The sequence below is a fragment of the Schistocerca piceifrons genome, chromosome 3, assembly GCF_021461385.2.
Source record: "Schistocerca piceifrons isolate TAMUIC-IGC-003096 chromosome 3, iqSchPice1.1, whole genome shotgun sequence".
In the NCBI taxonomy this organism is placed as follows: Eukaryota; Metazoa; Arthropoda; class Insecta; order Orthoptera; family Acrididae; genus Schistocerca; species Schistocerca piceifrons.
Genome location: NC_060140.1, coordinates 295,736,411 through 295,756,468, shown reverse-complemented (window position 1 = coordinate 295,756,468; position 20,058 = coordinate 295,736,411). Strand labels below are relative to the sequence as shown.

The 20,058-nt window shown below is 42.9% G+C and overlaps 1 protein-coding gene across 1 annotated transcript in view; it reads right to left on the bottom strand.

Moving 5' to 3' along the window:
* Positions 1-20,058, bottom strand: part of LOC124788236 — a 55,250-nt gene that overhangs the window by 19,522 nt on the left and 15,670 nt on the right. Inside the window, exon 2 of the mRNA XM_047255419.1 lies at positions 4,986-5,175. Coding sequence (XP_047111375.1) covers positions 4,986-5,175 — 190 coding nt within the window. The remainder of the gene's footprint in view (positions 1-4,985; positions 5,176-20,058) is intronic.

The window sequence follows — 20,058 nt, the reverse complement described above, 5'->3', positions numbered from 1 at the left end:
GATTTACCTCTCTTTCTGTAAAATCCTGCACGTGGTGAGCAAGGTGAATGATGCTCTCTGCAGTTGACACAGATGGGAGGTGGGGCTCGAAGTACAGCAGGAATACATATGGCCGGACGAAATGAACACCTTGCTGTTCTTAATTGGTGCGCAGCTCATCGTCAGACAGCAAAAGGAGGTCCCTCTGGAATATAATACCCTGGACCATATTTAAGCTCTTATAAGGTGTGATGGTAACAGAAACATCCCCCAACTTGCCACAAGCGAGTAATGGCCGTGACTGGGCAGATGATTCTGCTTTTATCAAAACTGACCCACAGCTTATTTTGGACAAGCCCTCCACCTCCCCAAACTTGTCCTCCAAATACTCCACAAAACTGAGGCTTCATGGACATGAAAGATTCCCCATCAACTCTCATACATGCGAGGTACCGGGGGGGGGAATAAGCTTTACTGCCATCCGTAGCCTAGCGTTCCTCCCATGGTGTAGCCAGGGAGGTGAATGACTTGGGGTCATATTTCTTAGCATTAATGTTAGACTTTGCCCGCTTAGAGACTGCTGGCGGCGGACCACCAGCAAGAGATGATGTACTACACTTCATGGCGTGTCATCTGCCCTGATGTCACCCACTCCGCTCAGGGGCCCTCCCCATGGGCGCCACCCAGCCACAGCAAAGGCCACCTGGCAGGATGACCGTTGCTGAGAGTCCCGATGCCCCAGGGTGATGGGCATCTACTCCTTGGCATACATGGGGAGGGGAGTTAATAGCACAGGCATCAGCAGAACGATCCCTGTGTTGTCAGGGGGCTACAACCAACAGGGTACATGGCGGCCCCACCACAGTGGACTGGCTACCGTGCTGGATACGGGGTACAAAGAAGTCCATGGTCATTGTCGGCATAGAGGTGACACTGCATAGTTCATGGTGGAAAACGCACCCATAAAGTGTCCTCACCAAAGAGATGGAGAATGGGCGGGATTGCAATGCGATGTCGAGAAAGTGGGCTACAGATCTCAATGCGCGATGGACACGATGCACCATGTAAGGCACCCTTCCCCAATTGGCTCGCCCTTTGGGAAAATTTTGAAAAATGGAGGTCAAACCCTACAGGGGACAATCACATAAAGGCCGAAACGTGTGAGACTCCTCTTAGTCGCTTTTACGACAGGTAGCGATACCTCAGGCCTATTCTTACCCCCAGACCTGCAGGGGGGGGACAGGAGTGTGTGTTTGGGTGTCTGTGCGTATGAATGTGTGTACTTTCCCAAAAAAAGGGGCAAGAGCTTGAAAACTAGTGTGAATAGTGTTTACTGTTGTGTGTTTATATGTGAGTTGTTGCCTTATTTCTTCACCTTACTTAACATATCATCATATAATGACATGTTATAATTCGGTGTGACTGGGGGGGAGATTTCTTCAACTTGTCTTGCATCTGAAAGGCATCATGATATGAGGAGGACTCTGATGCTGTTGCAGTGTGGGTCACAACATGTGCAGCAACAGTCAACGCATTGGGGCAATTACCTCTATGAAGAAAGAGGTCCAGGACAGTTGTTGATCTTTGGTGGCCCAAAAGAGCTTTGCATACACTAGGGCTGAAGAGGCATATGTTCCCAAGGAGGAGACACAGCACTCAAAGCATTCCTCCTCTTGTATTTAATTAGACAGTGACCCTTAGTGCGTAGTTGCTTGAAAGTGAAGAGGGCAGTCTGTGTAGGATGTCATCTGAGGTATTGCAGGGACCTTTGATGATCCTGAATAGCTGTTGCAACTTGTTTGGTCCATCACAGCACTGGCCAGCAGTGGGTGGCGCCTGCAGAAAGGGGAATAGCATTTCAGTGGTGTGGATGATTGCGTTAGAGAGATCTCCCTCCCACAAGCTCATCTGTGGAATCTTATGGAGAGGGGGAAATGGTGACAGCAGAGTTATATAACTGCCAGGTGGCTCTTCGAAGAGTTCTTGTGCTAACTGATCCATTGGTCACTGACAATGAAGTGCCAGGATCACTGGGAAATGGTTTCTATCATAAAGCTCACTGTCTAGTGAACATTGTGGCAAGGCCGTGAGAGTGCGGGAAGAGATCGTAGGGTTGACAGCTGAAAAGGTGTCATGGGTGGCACTGAAGTGGATACGAGACACAGATCAAGATCAGAAAGAAGCTGGTCAATCAGCAGGCCCCCAACAGATGAAGTGGTGCTTCCCTATGGGGTGTGTGCTGAAACACCCAATTAGGAGAAAAACGTGAGGGAGTAGTTGCATTATAATCATCATCTCAAGGTAAGGAAATGCCCTCCCTGGAGGCAAATAAATATTACAAATTGTGATCGCAGGGGTTGTTTGCTCTTGCACTGCTACTGTTTCCAACATGGTATGGATGAGAATCCACTCTCTGAGGGCATCTGTGTGAAGCAATGTACAGATTCCTCCACATGCTCTCTCAGGCCTGGTATGATTCAGGCAGAAATCACAGCAACCTCGAAGAGTTGGAGGATGGCCATCAGTAAAGCGTGTTTCTTTGAGAGGAACACAGATTGCAGAACACAAGGAAATTAATTGTTCTAGTTCTGGCAGGTGTCAGTAACATCCATTTTAATGCCATTTTATCACTATGTTGATGGTGGAGATCTGGTACCTCCAAGTTCCCCATGGTAACCTTCTCACAAGAGTTCTTGTTCTTTCTCACAGTTGTTAATGGTCAAGATTCTTATGAGGGCTGTGGGTATAGCAATGGAAGAAGAGTGGGCAGCCCTGGGACCCACAGTCTGAGGCTTCTTCAGACACTGGCTAGTGTCGGGCCTCATTTGTGGACTTTAGGTGAGAAGGTTCCCACGTCAAACATGAGAGGGGAGTGCCTATTGCCCCCACAGTCAAGTTTATTTGTGTAACTACCAGATGTTGATGTTGAGGGAGTAAAAACATCAGTACTGCTGATGACCTAGCCACATTAGCGGCAAAAGTCAATATCGGTGACACTGAATACAAATGGTTATATTTTTTACAGGTTTCAAAATATGAGGGACACACTGTGGTTTGTTCCTGGATTTTCTATTCCTTGAGTAGGTTAGTGTGTTCTTGGGATCGGGGTGGGTGGTCGCTCCTGCAACTGTCTCAGACAGGTGGTAACACATGTGATGCATTATTGCAAAGTGGGTGGCCACAGTCTCCATGAACAGGGTCATATGTACACCAGGAAGACATATGCCCAAATCACTTGTGTTTAAAGTAAAACACTGGGGTGGGAAATATGACTTCACTTCACAGTGGCCACATATGATGTTGACCCCCTCTGGAAGAGAACCCCCACTCAAAAGCAAGGATGAATGTGCTAGTGTCTACCTCGTTGTCTGGTGAACCTCAACATACATGACATACAAAGTAGATCCCTCACCTCTCCATGTGTTGATGTAGTTCTTCGTTCATCTGCAGCATTTGGTGCTGGTGAAAAATTAATCCTGTATCATGTTCAGTTGCTTTTGGGTGTGAAGGCAACAAACACATCAATTTATTTACAAGATGGTAACAACCAGAACTGCGTAGTATTTTCCGTCTTAACGTAGAACTGCTTCATAACTTGCTAGGGGAACGGAGTTCACCAAATATGTTTTCAATATTCTCCACAAAAATCATGGCTTAGTAAAGAGAATGGATCCTCCATCTGTTTGGACGCAAACTGGGAACTGGGAGGAATAACTGACTGTGAAGTCATTGCCAAGGAGAGAAAGTTGCTATACTCATAATGATTGGCATTGAATTGGAGTCTGGAAGACTGCCAGAAACTCCTGGATACATGCTGATAATTTTGGTCATTTCGTGAAGCTAAATATCTGCCACGATGCTGCCTACTCTGAATGAGGGCTCTCTCCATGAGAGCCATCCACGTTGGAGCAAAGGCAACCAGACATGTGGCTAGTGCCTGGGACCCTGATGCCTCCCAATGGACAGGGACCTAATCCTCAACATGCACAGGAAGGTAACAGCTTGGGCATCAACACTGTGATACCTGCATGGTCAGGTTCAAAATGGTTCAAATGGCTCTGAGCACTATGCGACTTAACTTCTTAGGTCATCAGTCGCCTAGAACTTAGAACTGCTTAAACCTAACTAACCTAAGGACATCACACACATCCATGCCCGAGGCAGGATTCAAACCTGCGACCGGAGCGGTCGCTCGGCTCCAGGCTGTAGCGCCTAGAACTGCACGGCCACTCTGGCCGGCTGCATGGTCAAGGGGCTACCAGCATATGGATACCTGATGAACCCCTACATGGACTAGCCACCTGCTGGGTATTGGGTTATTTTCCCTGCAAAATCTGTAAAAATTTGGAATATATGGTAGTATAACCCAGAACTGGAACCAAACATATGTTAACCGAAATAAGGGGAACGAAGTGGGAGAAGCCAAAATCAACGTCCTATGAGTGAACTAGGGCATCAGCGGAGAATCTGTTCTAGGGAATACATGTGAGGAAAAATATAGTCAGACTGTATAATTGCAGCACAGGAAAGGAAGAATTACTGCAATGGCTTGGGGCCCCATGCTTGCCATGTACATACTCAAAAAGCTGAGCCTTGTGTGGGGTACGCATCCATTTTTAACACATTGGCTACCATATGCATAATGATGGATATTTCACTACCAGACTAGACCAGGCCATGGCGTCATGTGTGAGCCTCTGCTGTGGCTGCTGGCGGACACAGTCACATCATCTACGTTTATTTTGGTGATAAATGTGTAACATTAAGATGTGCAGTGACAGTGTTTGTTGGAATTTAAATGCAGTTCATGAATAAATGTGTAATACTGGGCACTCAGTGCATAGAATAGTTATACTCTTTCTCTGTCAATTCATGCAATATTTGTATGTTTCTACAGTACTTCAATGAAAACTAGAATAATAACAGCATTATTTACTCTACCTGGAACACATTTTTAATAGCTAAAGCAAACAATGTCACAGAACAAATGTTTATTTCATACTTACGACGCACTGAAGGGACTTGGCGGTTGCACTCCTGGTACTTTGCTGTCATAATAAATTACAACCCACGTTACATATGTAATCAGCAAGCCCGTCAAAAGTGGTATTAGAAACCATTTGAGGTCCACTGCAAGATGCCATACAGCTGACAATAAAGACAACAGCTTAACACTCCATGTATCAAAAGTTTTTCCTGTAAAATGGAGTTAATATAAGTGGTATATCAACATCATCTACAATTGAAAGCAATTACAAACTGCTGAAAAGTAATGCACAGTTGCACAAAATACACATACTTATGAGCTAAAACATTATGACCAACTACTTAATAGTGTGGTTAGCCATGGACCACTTGTGTGTGACAGGGAATCAACAAGTCCTTGGTAGTTTTCTGGAGATATGTGGCACCACTTGGCACAGGTCACACAATTCCAGCAAATTACGGTCTGGAGCTTTGTTGGTGTGGATCTGTAGCCCGATAGCATTTCAGATGTGTTCCATCAGGTGAATTTTGTGGCCATGACGTCAACTTGTGTTCACTATCATTCTCCTCAAACCACTGTAGAATGATTCTGCTGGCCTTGTGACTTGGGTAATTATCATGGTGTACGACGTAACTGCCATTGAGGTAGACATCAAGCATTAAGGGACGCAGGTGATTCGCAATAATTTTCACATCATTCACATATTCCAGAGCTGTCATGGTGCCGTTAATTACTAGCAAAGGTTCTACGGAAGATGGAAGTCCAGGTGAATGTGTCTCCCGCCCCCACCCCCCAACCACCTCCAGCACAATACTGATCCCAATAGCCTGCAGCCATGGCATGGCATGGTCCCAATTTCAAAATTTCGAACAGCTATTTACCTTGATGTGGCATATCCAGACACATACACTGACCTGTTTAACAAGAAACATGATTCAGCTGGCCAGGCAACATGTTGTCATTATCCACAATTCAGTCGTGATTATCCTAAAGCCACTGCAAACTTAACTGACTATGTTGTTGGTGCAACTTGGGAATATTAGATACAGTTCATCTGCTGTGGAACCCTGTTTTCATAAATGTGTACTGAACAGTGTGCTCTGAAACACTTGGCCTGCAACAGCATTGTAATCTGTTATCAGATTTGCAACTGTAGTCTATTATCAGATTTACAACAAACCACTGCTTATCCCGCTTTCCAGAGCGTGCAAGGCCTCTGACCTCTGTGTTTTGTGATGAAGTGTGCATGTCCGAAACTTTGTTGCCTAAGTAGGCCTCCTTCTACTGCTTACCATACACACTCACAATGGTTGAATGCACACAGCTGCCAGTTTCACCATTTCCTACATGTTTGTTCCCAGATGCCGGGCTGTAAGCATTTGCTTTTTGTCAAAGTCACATATGATGAAGGATTTCCCGATGGGTGACCTGCATCATTTCTAGAATGATTCCCCATCAGTCTCTGCTTCGCTTCTATGCTTTCCTTACTGTGTCACGTGCCCGCAGTGCCACCTGTTGGCATTCAATCTTGGGTTGAGCACTTGTCATAATGCTTTGCCTCATCAGTATGCATGACAAATATTGGTGATGCAATGGAAAATCCTTTGGATGGAATACAAACAATTAAATAAGTAAAGACAACTGCTTAAAGGAATAAATATACTAAATTTGGCCTTTTAAATATAATTTTCAATACACTTTAGAAATATTTTTCACCAGTAACTTTTTTATATATGTCCACTGATGAGACTTGAAATCTGTAAACATCAAATATAACTAGGTGGCATTTCTTATGATGTGTTGGAGGCTCCTTATAAAAAAATGTATAATGAATGAAGTAGCAAATAACCAGTTTACCCACCATTTGATTAAAGAATATGAAGAACAGGGGTTGTATAAATAGTTCACGTCAAAAATTAAAAAGGGAGCAAATATTTATGAGATAATTCACCAAGTCTCACAACATTCAATTTCTGGGAAAAGGAGGGGCCATATTTTCCCAAATGATTTCAGGAATTAGGTCAAGTCTCTGCTCTGTGATGCACAAAAGGTTCAACTGTAACTTAAATTATGGTGGCTGACTTTTGCTTCATGTAACATGTTTGTCAACCCCCTTTCCAAGTAGTTCTGAGTGACAGACAACAAAGGAAAAAGAATTCACACATACTTTTCTAAAAGTAAATGACTTGGTCATTTGTTTTAAATGTCTTACGGAAATTGGAAATACCTACATTGTGGTAACTGAGCCCAGAACTGAATCTCACTATGCCTGATCTGCCAATTATAACCACCGGCAGAGATATTAGGGTAATGGTTGGTTGGATATTGGAGTTAAAGGCACCAAACTGTGCAGTCCCTTCATCCCCTATGTATTGAAACCGGAATAATCCTCAGAAGGAAGGTACAAAAGGCAAATACTGGAAAGCCCGATTGTAAACAAGATACAATAAGACAGAGATAAAATCAAGGAGAAGCAGGAGGGGAGTGAGAGGGGGCAAGCCGCTAAGCCCAAAATGCAGCTGGAGGTCCCCGAAGTGCGGTATGCGGTGGTAGAAGCACCCTTTCCATCCCAATAGCACCGCCTCACCACCAGTTACCCAAGAAAATGGGCGGCACAGACAAGATGATAAAATTTTGGAAAGATAAAACATGAAAAGTGGCAAACATAAAAGAACAAGGAGAATAAGGCTAGGAACCAGGCCACATCGCCAAACAAGGGCCGCCATGGGACACCTGGCCCAGAGCAGGTGAGAGGTGTAGGGTAATGGTAATGACTGAACTGATATGGGAATTATTCCCCCTCACTCAAAGAATTTCTATGACGGATTTTTTTCTGGGAGTGGGGTGGGGAGGAAGTGGGTTGATTACATGACAAATAGGGAAGTTAGCACTATTTAAACTGAAGTGCCAATTAATTACTGCGTAGCACAGGAAGAAATATATTCAGTGGAAGACAATTTCACTTGAAAAGACTTTGGATATCCTGAGGAAAAAGCTGGCTTTAGATGCAGATACAGCACAATGGCTCATTTGCACAATGTTAAAATACTATACAGGGGGATGGACAAAATTTATGGAAATACCAAAAAAACATTATGAGGCCAGTATGGTGTAGGAAAACCATCAACATTCAAAACAGCTTCCAAACATCTCCAAATGGATAAATACAGGTCTGTATGGTTTAAGGGAATCTACTATTGTTCAGCCTACAAAATAATGCCAAGATCAGGTAATAACGATGGCGGTAGATAGTGACCATACACACTTTTCTACAAAATGGACCCCAAAGACCCAATAACATTGAGAAATGGTGACTGTGATGGCATGAGAAAATGTGACAATTCACCCTCTTGCTCACAAAATCAATCCTGGGTGATGTGAGCTGTATGGATAGGGTGGCTGTTGTCTTGGAACACATTATCACTACTGCAGAACAAACAATGTACAATGGGATGGACCTGGTCAGCCAAAATGGTCACATAATCCTTGGCAGCAAAGCGACCTTGCAGGGTACCCAGGGAATACCACCACAATATGGCTGTCCAAATTATCACTAACCACCCCCCCCCCCCCCAGACCACTCCTCCTCCCCATGTTTCACTCTTGGGACCTTCTCAGCCAGAATTTGGAAACAGTGTATAACAACATGAACATGATCAAATGACTTTCTTTCATTGCTCCACAGTCCAGGTTTTATGGTTTCCGCACCACGATTTCGTCTTATGAGCATTTGCATCTGTGATGTGTAGTTTTGGAATTCCAGCTATACCTGCAATTCCCTGCTCATGGAGCTCCCTTTTTGTTGTTTTGGTGCTGAGAGTGTTCGTGAGTGTGAAATTCAGTTCTGCAGTGACTTCTGCAGCTGTCATCCTTATTTTTCATAACCATCACAATCACCTGTCACAATCACTTAACAGACACTTGTGTTGTTTTGGTGCTGACACGGTTCTCGAGTGCAACAATCACTTCTACAGTGTCTTTTGCAGCTGTTATTCTTATTTTTTGTTACAATCACAATCATCTTTCACAATCACTCACCACATACTTCTGTCCGCACTGTGACTTAGCAGGTGTGTTTTTCCTACTTTTCCTGAATCGGGTGTAATCTTTGATACAATGTCTCTTGAAACACCTAACACTTTGGCTGTCTTGGTTATGGGAGCACCCACCATATAACCTCAACAATTTGCCCACATCTGGATTCATTTAGCTCTGACATAATGCACTCACAACTACAAAGAACACTGTTCTGACCATGACCGACATTTGCATGATATTAAGGACATCACTCAGGTGCCATTTAGTCAAATACAACAGCGCAACCTGCAGATTTGTTTAGCTTCTGCAATTATGTTCAAGCATGCATATGTTTCCATATCTTTCTCCAACCGCTGTAGAATATATAAATTAATGATAGAGCTTCCACAAAAATTCAGAGCGAAGTGAATATTCTGTATCACTAAAAGTATTATTAGCAACCATATACGAAGTTTCCAGATACATCTACATCTACATCTATACTCTGCAGCTCACTATGAACTGCATGTCAGGGGGTATGTCCCATTGTACCAGTTATTATGATTTCTTCCCATTCCATTCACATATGGAGCATGGAAAGAAATTGATTGAATGCCTCTGAGTGTGCAGTAATTATGGTAATCTTATCCTCATGATCCCTACGTATTGCAGTGTATTCCTAGTCATCAATTAAAGCCAGTTCTAGAAACTTTATGACTTTCTTGGGATAGTTTATGTCGATCTTCAAGACTCTTCCAGCTCAGTTTTTCACTTTCTCTGTGACACTCGCCTGCAGATCAAACAAACCTGTGACCATTTGTGCTGCCCTTCTCTGTATATGTTCAATATCGCCTATTACTTATATTTGGTACTGGTCCCATACACTTGAGCAATATTCTAGAACCAGTCACATGAGTAATTTGTAAGCAATCTCCTTTGTAGACTAATTGCACTTCCCCAGTTTTCTACCAGTAAACTGAAGTCTACCATCTGCTTTGCCCATGACTGAGCCTGTGTGATCATTCTATTTCATATCCCTGCGAAGTGTTAGACCCATAAACTGAGAAAAAAAGAATCTGTCAATGGAACACATTTGAACACCATTTGTTTTGCTGATTATTACTGTACTGCTTGTCTCTAGTGCAGAGAAATTTAAAAAAGAAAAGGAAGAATCTGGTAGAGCAAATTTATGAAAATCAGTCATATTTAGAATAAAATAATTTATTACCAACATATTAAAAAGAAAATAGTACAAATTGACAATGAAGTCAAAGATCCAGTTGGGCTTCTGTATGTAATATAATTGGAGATGACAATTCAATGGACAGGAAAAGAAATAAGTAAAAGATTAAAGATAGCTTAGAGTACTTATGGGTAAACAAAATAAGGTTTTCAAAAATAAACTTCTGATGTGTTTTAAAAGGAAATTTCACAATCAATGTATTACCTGGTTTGATTAATGGCCATGAAACATGGCGAATTTCGCATCAAATAATAGAGAGACATAAGTCTGATCTTGAAAGGAGAGAAAGGGAAACAACCAATGAATCAGGGAACAGAATGGAGAGAAGGTGGTGGTGGTGGTTGTTTTATGGTGTTCAATGGCATGGTTATCAGTGTACTTGCTGAATGTGACTGTATGCCTTTTGTGTGACAAGTGAAGTGTTCTGGTGATTATGTCCTTTGGACACTTTAGTTGTTTTTCAGAGACTGTCTGTCAATGTCAACACTTGAGAGAGCAATGAAGATAGCTCCTCGGGACCAGACCTGCTGCGGGACTCTGTCCTCCCAATCTACACCAATGCCAACACTGCCTGCCACACTGCTGACTTAGGTTGGAGTATTCCACAACACTGAGAAGCCCACAGCTATGGGACGAATGCCACTTAAGATGATAAATGACAGTTCAGATTATTCCAATATGAAATGTTTTTCACATATCAGTAATTTATTAATACCATCACTGACAGAAGATGAATTATGATGAACAATAAAACAGAGTACAGTAATATGAGAAATGAATAAACTTAAGTCTCTGAAACAGACAAATAAACAAGTTTTCCTCAATACAGTTTTATAAAACTGCATGTCTACAGTTAAAATTATAATAAGCATACATGGGTCATTGCTAACAAAATCTGATAATTATTATTTAATGTCTCTGAGATAGGTATGTTCAACAGTGTGCTCAAATATCCAATAATTAGTAATAAATAAAATTAACAGTAAAAGAGAATATAGTGAAGAGTAAAAGGAAGTAAAACCAAGAAGAGATGAAAGATAAAATAGCACTACAGATTTATGTGAGTGGCTGATCACTTGATAAAAACTGGTAGAACAAATCACTATGTTACACATTATAAATTGGCTCTCTCTACAGAGATGCCCTGGCTCAACACAAAATTTTAATATTTTTACAACATTTGTATTTTCAACATGTGAAATTGATAGCAAATCTTTTTAGTAAATAAAACAACCCTAATTAAAAATGCAGTGTTTAAACAGGGCTAAGCTGCAAGCACTGCATACTGATGACTCTCCTGGTCTAAAAAGATGACTCTACATCATGCGGGCAATCTGGTTATGATGGAGGCAATGTGGTTACGATGACACGCATCACTGTCAAAGGCTAGGCTTTACTGGACACAGTTTATTGTTAATTCATATAGAACAAAGATTATAGTGTTTGGCACATTCTATTTTTGACAATCTATTTCACTACTCAACAACAGGCAACTCTATGCGAATGCACTGTATTGAAGTGTTTCATTACATTTATGAACACAGTCAGGCCACTACTTTATATCTTACTTTTATTTTCTTGTGACTTGTGATGGGTTTTATTATATCTGACAACATGGGTCTCGTATCTCCATATAAGTTATTCTAAATGTTTTACGTGAGCATGTGAGATCTTATTATGCGAGTTTTCATGTGCTTATATGAAGAAAGAGAGAGAGAGAGAGAGAGAGAGAGAGAGAGAGAGAGAGAGAGAGAGAGAGTGTTATGTTGGCAGTGAAATGTGTTTCATATGTCCTCTTTTTTGGTATACATGATATCTGATGATGGTCTAAGGACTGAAATCAGTTGTAATCAATAAGTAGGCTTATTTATTATCAGCTCTTGGAGTCGAACAATTACTTCTTAAAAATATTTCCAAGCTGTGGGGCACCACCTTCACAAATATATTATTGTTTATTATTTGAAATCACTTTTATTCTTGTACTGCCACCTCCAGCAGTGTGAGATTACTGGGAGTAGGATGGTATTTCTTAAACTCATACTGGTAATTGCCAAGGAGCCTTCAGATCTCCAGAATCTAGACAATATGGTGGCTAACGATCAGTTCAGTAGACTTTCCCACACATCATCTTAAGGTGACAATACAACTGTTGGTAGGATGTGTACCAGCCTTCCCTGGTTTCATGAAGGATATTACTGTTGCTTCCCTTTATGGGTTGGGGTAGTGGTCATTGATCTAATAATTCTGCTGAAAGCAGCAAGGAGGGTTTCTTTTGTTGCAAACTGATTTACTGTACCATGCTCTGCTGAACATCACCAGCCTTAGATGAGGATAAGAGCCAATGACAGGGCTGGTTCCAATTCCCAGCTTGTGAATAGGCAGTTGTAATCCTATATGTTGTTTGACATATGATCCAGCCTCATTACACAACTGAAATGTGGGACTCCGGCTAGCCATGCAGGTGTTTTGGAAGAAATGTTCTGCCACTGTTTGGGCTATATTTTCTTAAGTGGAAACTAGGATATGGTTATTCAGTAGAGCAGTGAGTCAAGATATTTGTCCTTCCCCAGAAACCCTCCTTATTGGTACCTATATTTTTGTTGATGAGGTACAATTGTTTTTGTGGCACAGGAAATCATGCAATCAGATCTTTTTCCTGAAACTTCCTGGCAGATTAAAACTGTGTGCCCGACCAAGACTCGAACTCAGGACCTTGCCTTTCGCAGGCAAGTGCTCTACCATCTGAGCTACCGAAGCACGACTCACGCCCAGTCCTCACAGCTCTACTTCTGCCAGTATCTTGTTTCCTACCTTCCAAACTTTACAGAAGCTCTCCTGCGAAGGCAAAGGTTCCGAGTTCGAGTCTTGGTCGGGCACACAGTTTTAATCTGCCAGGAAGTTTCATATCAGCACACACTCCGCAGCAGAGTGAAAATCTCATTCTGGAAACATCCCCCAGGCTGTGGCTAAGCTATGTCTCCGCAATATCCTTTCTTTCAGGAGTGCTAGTTCTGCATGGTTCGCAGGAGAGCTTCTGTAAAGTTTGGAAGGTAGGAGACGAGATACTGGCAGAAGTATAGCTGTGAGGACCGGGCGTGAGTCGTGCTTCGTTAGCTCAGATGGTAGAGCACTTGCCCGCGAAAGGCAAAGGTCCCGAGTTCGAGTCTCGGTCGGGCACACAGTTTTAATCTGCCAGGATGTTTCATATCAGCGCACACTCCGCTGCAGAGTGAAAATCTCATTCTAGGTCTTTTTCCTGTCCTTCCAAAACATTACAAGATTTCTTGCAGATCAATTGCTTTTCAGTCTTCACAGTGCTGCGCTCCTATTGCTTAATGTAAATTGACACCACTGTTCTACCAAGGAACTCTTCTAAAATATGAGGCAAGACTTCAGAATGGATGATCATTGTGAATGATCTGTAACATTGACCACATACACCAGCACACTGTCAAAATCTTCTGTCAAAGCTAGCTGGTAGCTCAGAATTCAGACTTGGCAGCTACCATCAATCAGATACTGCTCCCTTTGCTAAGGTCAAGAAAGAAAAATAGTCACTGGACTGTAACATACACCATTTCCATAAGGTAAGGGAAGGAGCACATGTAGTGAGGCCTACTGCAGAGAACATCCCCAATGTGGTGCTGAACTGTACCTTTTAATAAATATGTAGCATACTCAGTTTCATACTATGAGATTCTCTACAACAAGGCTCCACAGGCAAGTAATAGAGAAGCCCCCCAAAGCACATTTCACACATTGGCATATTTAGGACAAAATGGTGGGTAGGAGTTCTAGAATGAGGTCTGTGAGAATCTATTACTAACAAGTTAATGAGAAGAATGAGGTTTTGCACTCTGCAGCGGAGTGTGTGCTGATATGAAACTTCCTGGCAGATTAAAACTGTGTGCCGGACCAAGATTCGAACATGGGACCTTTGCCTTTCGTGGGCAAGTGCTCTACCAATGGAGCTACCCAAGCACAACTCTCACCTCATCCTCAAAGTTTTACTTCTGCCAGTACCTCATCTCCTACCTTCCAAACTTTACAGAAGCTCTCCTGCGAACCTTGCAGAACTAGCACTCCTGAAAGAAAGGATATTGCGGAGACATGGCTTAGTCACAGACTAGAGGACGTTTCCAGAATGAGATTTTTCATTCTGCAGCAGAGTATGCACTGATATGAAACTTCCTGGCAGATTAAAACTGTGTGCCGGACCGAGATTCAAACAGCCTAGGCGAAGGTCCCGTGTCCGAGTCTCGGTCCGGCACACAGTTGTAATCGCCCAGGAAGAGTACGCGAAAGAACTTGCCCCCCTTCTAACAGCCGTGTACCGCAAGTCTCTAGAGGAACGGAAGGTTCCAAATGATTGGAAAAGAGCACAGGTAGTCCCAGTCTTCAAGAAGGGTCGTCGAGCAGATGCGCAAAACTATAGACCTATATCTCTGACGTCGATCTGTTGTAGAATTTTAGAACATGTTTTTGCTCGAGTATCATGTCGTTTTTGGAAACCCAGAATCTACTATGTAGGAACCAACATGGATTCCGGAAACAGCGATCGTGTGAGACCCAACTCGCTTTATTTGTTCATGAGACCCAGAAAATATTAGATACAGGCTCCCAGGTAGATGCTATTTTTCTTGACTTCCAGAAGGCGTTCGGTACAGTTCCGCACTGTCGCCTGATAAACAAAGTAAGAGCCTACGGAATATCAGACCAGCTGTGTGGCTGGATTGAAGAGTTTTTAGCAAACAGAACACAGCATGTTGTTATCAATGGAGAGACGTCTACAGACGTTAAAGTAACCTCTGGCGTGCCACAGGGGAGTGTTATGGGACCATTGCTTTTCACAATATATATATATAAATGACCTAGTAGATAGTGTCGGAAGTTCCATGCGGATTTTCGCGGATGATGCTGTAGTATACAGAGAAGTTGCAGCATTAGAAAATTGTAGCGAAATGCAGGAAGATCTGCAGCGGATAGGCACTTGGTGCAGGGAGTGGCAACTGACCCTTAACATAGACAAATGTAATGTATTGCGAATACATAGAAAGAAGGATCCTTTATTGTATGATTATATGATAGCGGAACAAACACTGGTAGCAGTTACTTCTGTAAAATATCTGGGAGTATGTGTGCGGAACGATTTGAAGTGGAATGATCATATAAAATTAATTGTTGGTAAGGCATGTACCAGGTTGAAATTCATTGGGAGAGTCCTTAGAAAATGTAGTCCATCAACAAAGGAGGTGGCTTACAAAACACTCGTTTGACCTATACTTGAGTATTGCTCATCAGTGTGGGATCCGTACCAGATCGGGTTGACGGAGGAGATAGAGAAGATCCAAAGAAGAGCAGCGCGTTTCGTCACAGGGTTATTTGGTAACCGAGATAGCGTTACGGAGATGTTTAACAAACTCAAGTGGCAGACTCTGCAAGAGAGGCGCTCTGCATCACGGTGTAGCTTGCTCGCCAGGTTTCGAGAGGGTGCGTTTCTGGATGAGGTATCGAATATATTGCTTCCCCCTACTTATACCTCCCGAGGAGATCACGAATGTAAAATTAGAGAGATTAGAGCACACACGGAGGCTTTCAGACAGTCGTTCTTCCCGTGAACCATACGCGACTGGAACAGGAAAGGGAGGTAATGACAGTGGCATGTAAAGTGCCCTCCGCCACACACCGTTGGGTGGCTTGCGGAGTATAAATGTAGATGTAGATGAAGTCTCATATCAGCGCATACTCTGCTGCAGAGTGAAAAATCTCATTCTGGAAACATCCCCTAGGCTGTGGCTAAGCCATGTCTCTGCATTATCATTTCTTTCAGGAGTGCTAGTTCTGCAAGGTTCACAGGAGAGCTTCTGTAAAGTTTGGAAAGTAGGAGACGAAGTACTGGCAGAAGTAAAGCTGTGAGGACGGGGTGTGAGTCGTGCTTGGGTAGCTCGGCTGGTAGAGCACTTACCCGCGATAGCCAAAGGTCTCGTGTTCAAGTCTCGGTCCGGCACAGAGTTTTAATCTGCCAGGAAGTTTCAAGTTAATGAGAAGTTAGATAAGTTTTGCACACTGAAACAACATGGGATATGAACAGATATAATCGTGCCTTGTATCAAGTACTATAGCTCTGATGGGTGGGAACCTGTAAGACTATTACACCTGTCACCCTTTCACCACTGAGGGTGTCATTATTACAATGCTTGTGTGTAGTCCTACACCATTGGCTGCACACCAACCAGCACTGCACCACAAAATGGCATCAAAAAGGTGCTGACTCACATGCCAATGGAAAGAGCAGGCAGTGCCACACCTAGCTAGGAAGACAAGAGTTCAGCATCCCCTGTCAACGCTGACTTAACCATCCACCCATCGGTGGTCAGCCGCAGTTTGGTCACAAACTTCCAAGACATCAGTACTGAGTAATAAAAAGACAATACTTAGCCTGTGTTCTGCGAGTAGTTATAGAGTGTAAAAGTAATTGCATGGAGGCACAGAAAGCACACCAAGCCACCTCATAATGAGAAGTTAACTAATGTTGCGTTTCTTTTTCGAAATAAAGTGCTCCACTAATCTGCAAGTGTTATGTACAGGTCATTTTGGATTCCTGCCACTGGCCATCACAGGAAGAGGAGGAGGAGATTAGTGTTTAACGTCCCGTCGACAACAAGGTCATTAGTGATGGAGCGCAAGCTCGGATTACGGAAGGATGGGGAAGGAAATCAGCCGTGCCCTTTCAAAGGAACCATCCAGGCATTTGCCTGAAGCGGTTTCGGGAAATCAAGGAAAACCTAAATCAGGATGGCCGGAGATGGGAGTGAACCGTCGTCCTCCCGAATGCGAGTCCAGTGTGCTAACCACTGCGCCACCTCGCTCGGTCACTGGCCATCACAACTTCTCTCCTTTCTTGTCTGTGCCAGTGCTGACTTCAACAGCACCAGACACTAAATCTGGCACCGCTGATTGCAGGTTCGCTCTTCGCTGCTCCGTCATAGTGTGTCACTAATATTTTTCTCTTTTCTTCCAGAGGAGCATTGCTACAAACTGTGTTCTTTCTTGCAGACAAGCAGCAACGCTTTCACTATTTGTGCATTCATATTGCTTATAATTAATCTGTTGCCGGCCTCCTCTCATTAAAATGGCCTCTAACCTGCCTCCTAAGTCACCTGAGCCTACACCTCAGGTTGCTGCCGACTTTAATCTAATTCAGTTTATTCAGTTTCAGAACCATCAAATGTAGCAGGTGATGATGGCAGTCCTGCAGCTTATTAATGCAAAAGCCGCTGTTGCGTCAACTCCACCACAGCCAGCCACATCCACAGCACCACCCCCATGCATTCAACCTTTCCGAGCTTTCAATGAACAACAAGGGGACTGGAACAAGTGGTATGCTCAGTCAGTCACTCATTGTGCTACACTTCAAGGCACTGTGAAACTTTCTTATTTCTTGTAATCCAACAGAGTCGCTATGCTATTCCCAGTTAGTAGGACAGATTTGCTAGTTTTTGAAGCCTTAGTTTCGGCCCTCACTAAGTATTATGAGGATCAGGTACAAGTTGCTGCAGCTCGTTACAAGTTCTTTTGATTACGGAAAAAACCAGAACAGACATTATGTAAGTGGGTCACTGAACTTCAGGGTTTGACACAACAGTGTCATTTTCAATGAAGCTGCAGACAGTACTTTAATGATGCAATGATTCGTGATGCAATTACATACAATACGCCAGACAGTAGTATTCGAGAACAAATTTTCAAACTTTCTGATCCTAATTTGAAATAAGTGTTACAAATCACTGAACATCAGGACTCGTGTGTGAGTGACGTGGAAAACTTTGACGTAGCTCCCACTTGCAGAGTAACACAAAGTGACAAACAGGTACGGCCTTGTGACCAACTACCACATGCAAACCTGGTAACAGTAACAGTAACAGTAACAGTGTTACTTAATTGACTGAGGAGTTTCCTGATTTATTTCCTGAAGAACTTGGCAGCACAAATAAATTTGTGCTGCACATTACTATGAAGGACAATCTGCAACCTAAGTTCTTTTGGGCGTGTCCTCTCTCTCATGCAGTTAGAGATAAAGTTGCAATTGTGAACTTAAAGAATGGCAAGACAATGGTGTTATTGCTCCTGTCCAGGCTAATCAAACTTACCAAAGCCTTCTGGATGACGTTGTCTTTGTGTTGATTTTAAATCCACTGAGAATCCACAAACAATAGTTCATATTTACCTGTTGCCTTGCCGTAAGGAATTCGTAGACACGCTTGGTGTGGGCCACTATTTTTCAAAAACTGACCTAAGCGATGCATATTTGCAAATTCCACTAGATGTGGAGTTTCAGAAAGTGTTTGTGGTCAGCACACATTTAGGGTTGTTCAAATTTCAGCACTTGCCCTTAGGCAGTGCTTCCACACCTGTCATATTACAACGCTACTTAGAACAGCTTACTGCAGAAGTTTCCAGCTGTTCGAATTCCTGGACAATATTGTGGTGTCAGGACGTACACCAAAGGAACATATCAGTAACCTTTGTACACCTTTTCAAGTACTTTTAGCTGCAGGTTTCAGGTATTGTCTGGACAAATTTGCTTTTTTTCAGACTGAAATTCAGCCATGTTATTAATAGTCAAGGTGTTCACCACCTTAAATCACATTTGCTGGTCATCCAGGACCTTCCTGCCCCATGGAACATGACAGAATTGCAGCCAGTTCTTGGAAAGTTGACATATCATATCCGCTTTATACCCAATGCAGCCCAGATAGTGGCTCTGTTGCAATGTTTGTGCCAGAAGCATGTGCCTTTTGTTTGGACCAAAGACTGTCAGGATGCATTCCAGAAACTTAAAAATGCCTTGTTGAGTGACAAATGCCTTGTTCATTTTGATCCCGCTAAGCCTGTGGTTTTGGCAGTGAACACTCCTTTGTGTGGGATTGGAGCTGTGCTACTATACTCAAATCGAGAAGGAAGTGCTTGCCCTTATCCATGGCATGACAAAGTTTCACCATTATCTGTTTGGTTGGAAGTTTTACCTAGCGTAAGACCATAAGCCACTTCAGTCTTTGTTTCATCCATCCAAACCTGTTCCACCACACATGACTCAGAAGCTATAATGTTGGGCTTTGTCACTGTCACAGTATCAGCACGAAATCTTGTACTGGGCCACGCTGAAGATTGCAAATGTTGATGTGTTTTCTCTCCTTCCTGTTGGTCCTGATTCTGAAGAGCAGGCACTGCCATACCTACAAGGAGAGAGAGTTCAGCATCCTCTGTAAATGTTGACTTCACAAGCTGCCCATTGCAAGTAAGCCCCAGTTCGGTTGCAGAGTTCGAGAGCATCACTACTGAGTAACAGAAAGATGATGCTTAGCCTGCATTTGTGAGTAGTAATAGAGTGTAAAAGTAATTGCATGTAGCAGACACAAGGGAGCATATCAAGCCACCCCATAACAAAAAGTTAACTTACTTTTCTTTCCTTTTTAGAAATAAAGTGTTCTATTAATCTGCAAGTGTTATGTACAGATCATTTTTGACTCCCACCACTGGCCATCGCAACTTCTCTGCTTCCTTGTTTGCGTTGGTGCTGACTCCCACAGCATCCGACACAACAGCTTGAATGCCTCAGCAAATGCAGTCAGAGGACTTCATATATATAGACATATTGTAGACATATATAGACAGGTTCTGCCTGCACTAGGAATTTAACTCCTCTAAGTCAGTCCTACACTCTTGCAAATTTCACTGAAAGTTGGCACCCATACCCCAGAGAAATTTCTCCTTTCCCTTCCATCCTTGTTATGATGGGGATGTTGAGACAAGTCTCTACGTCCATACTCCA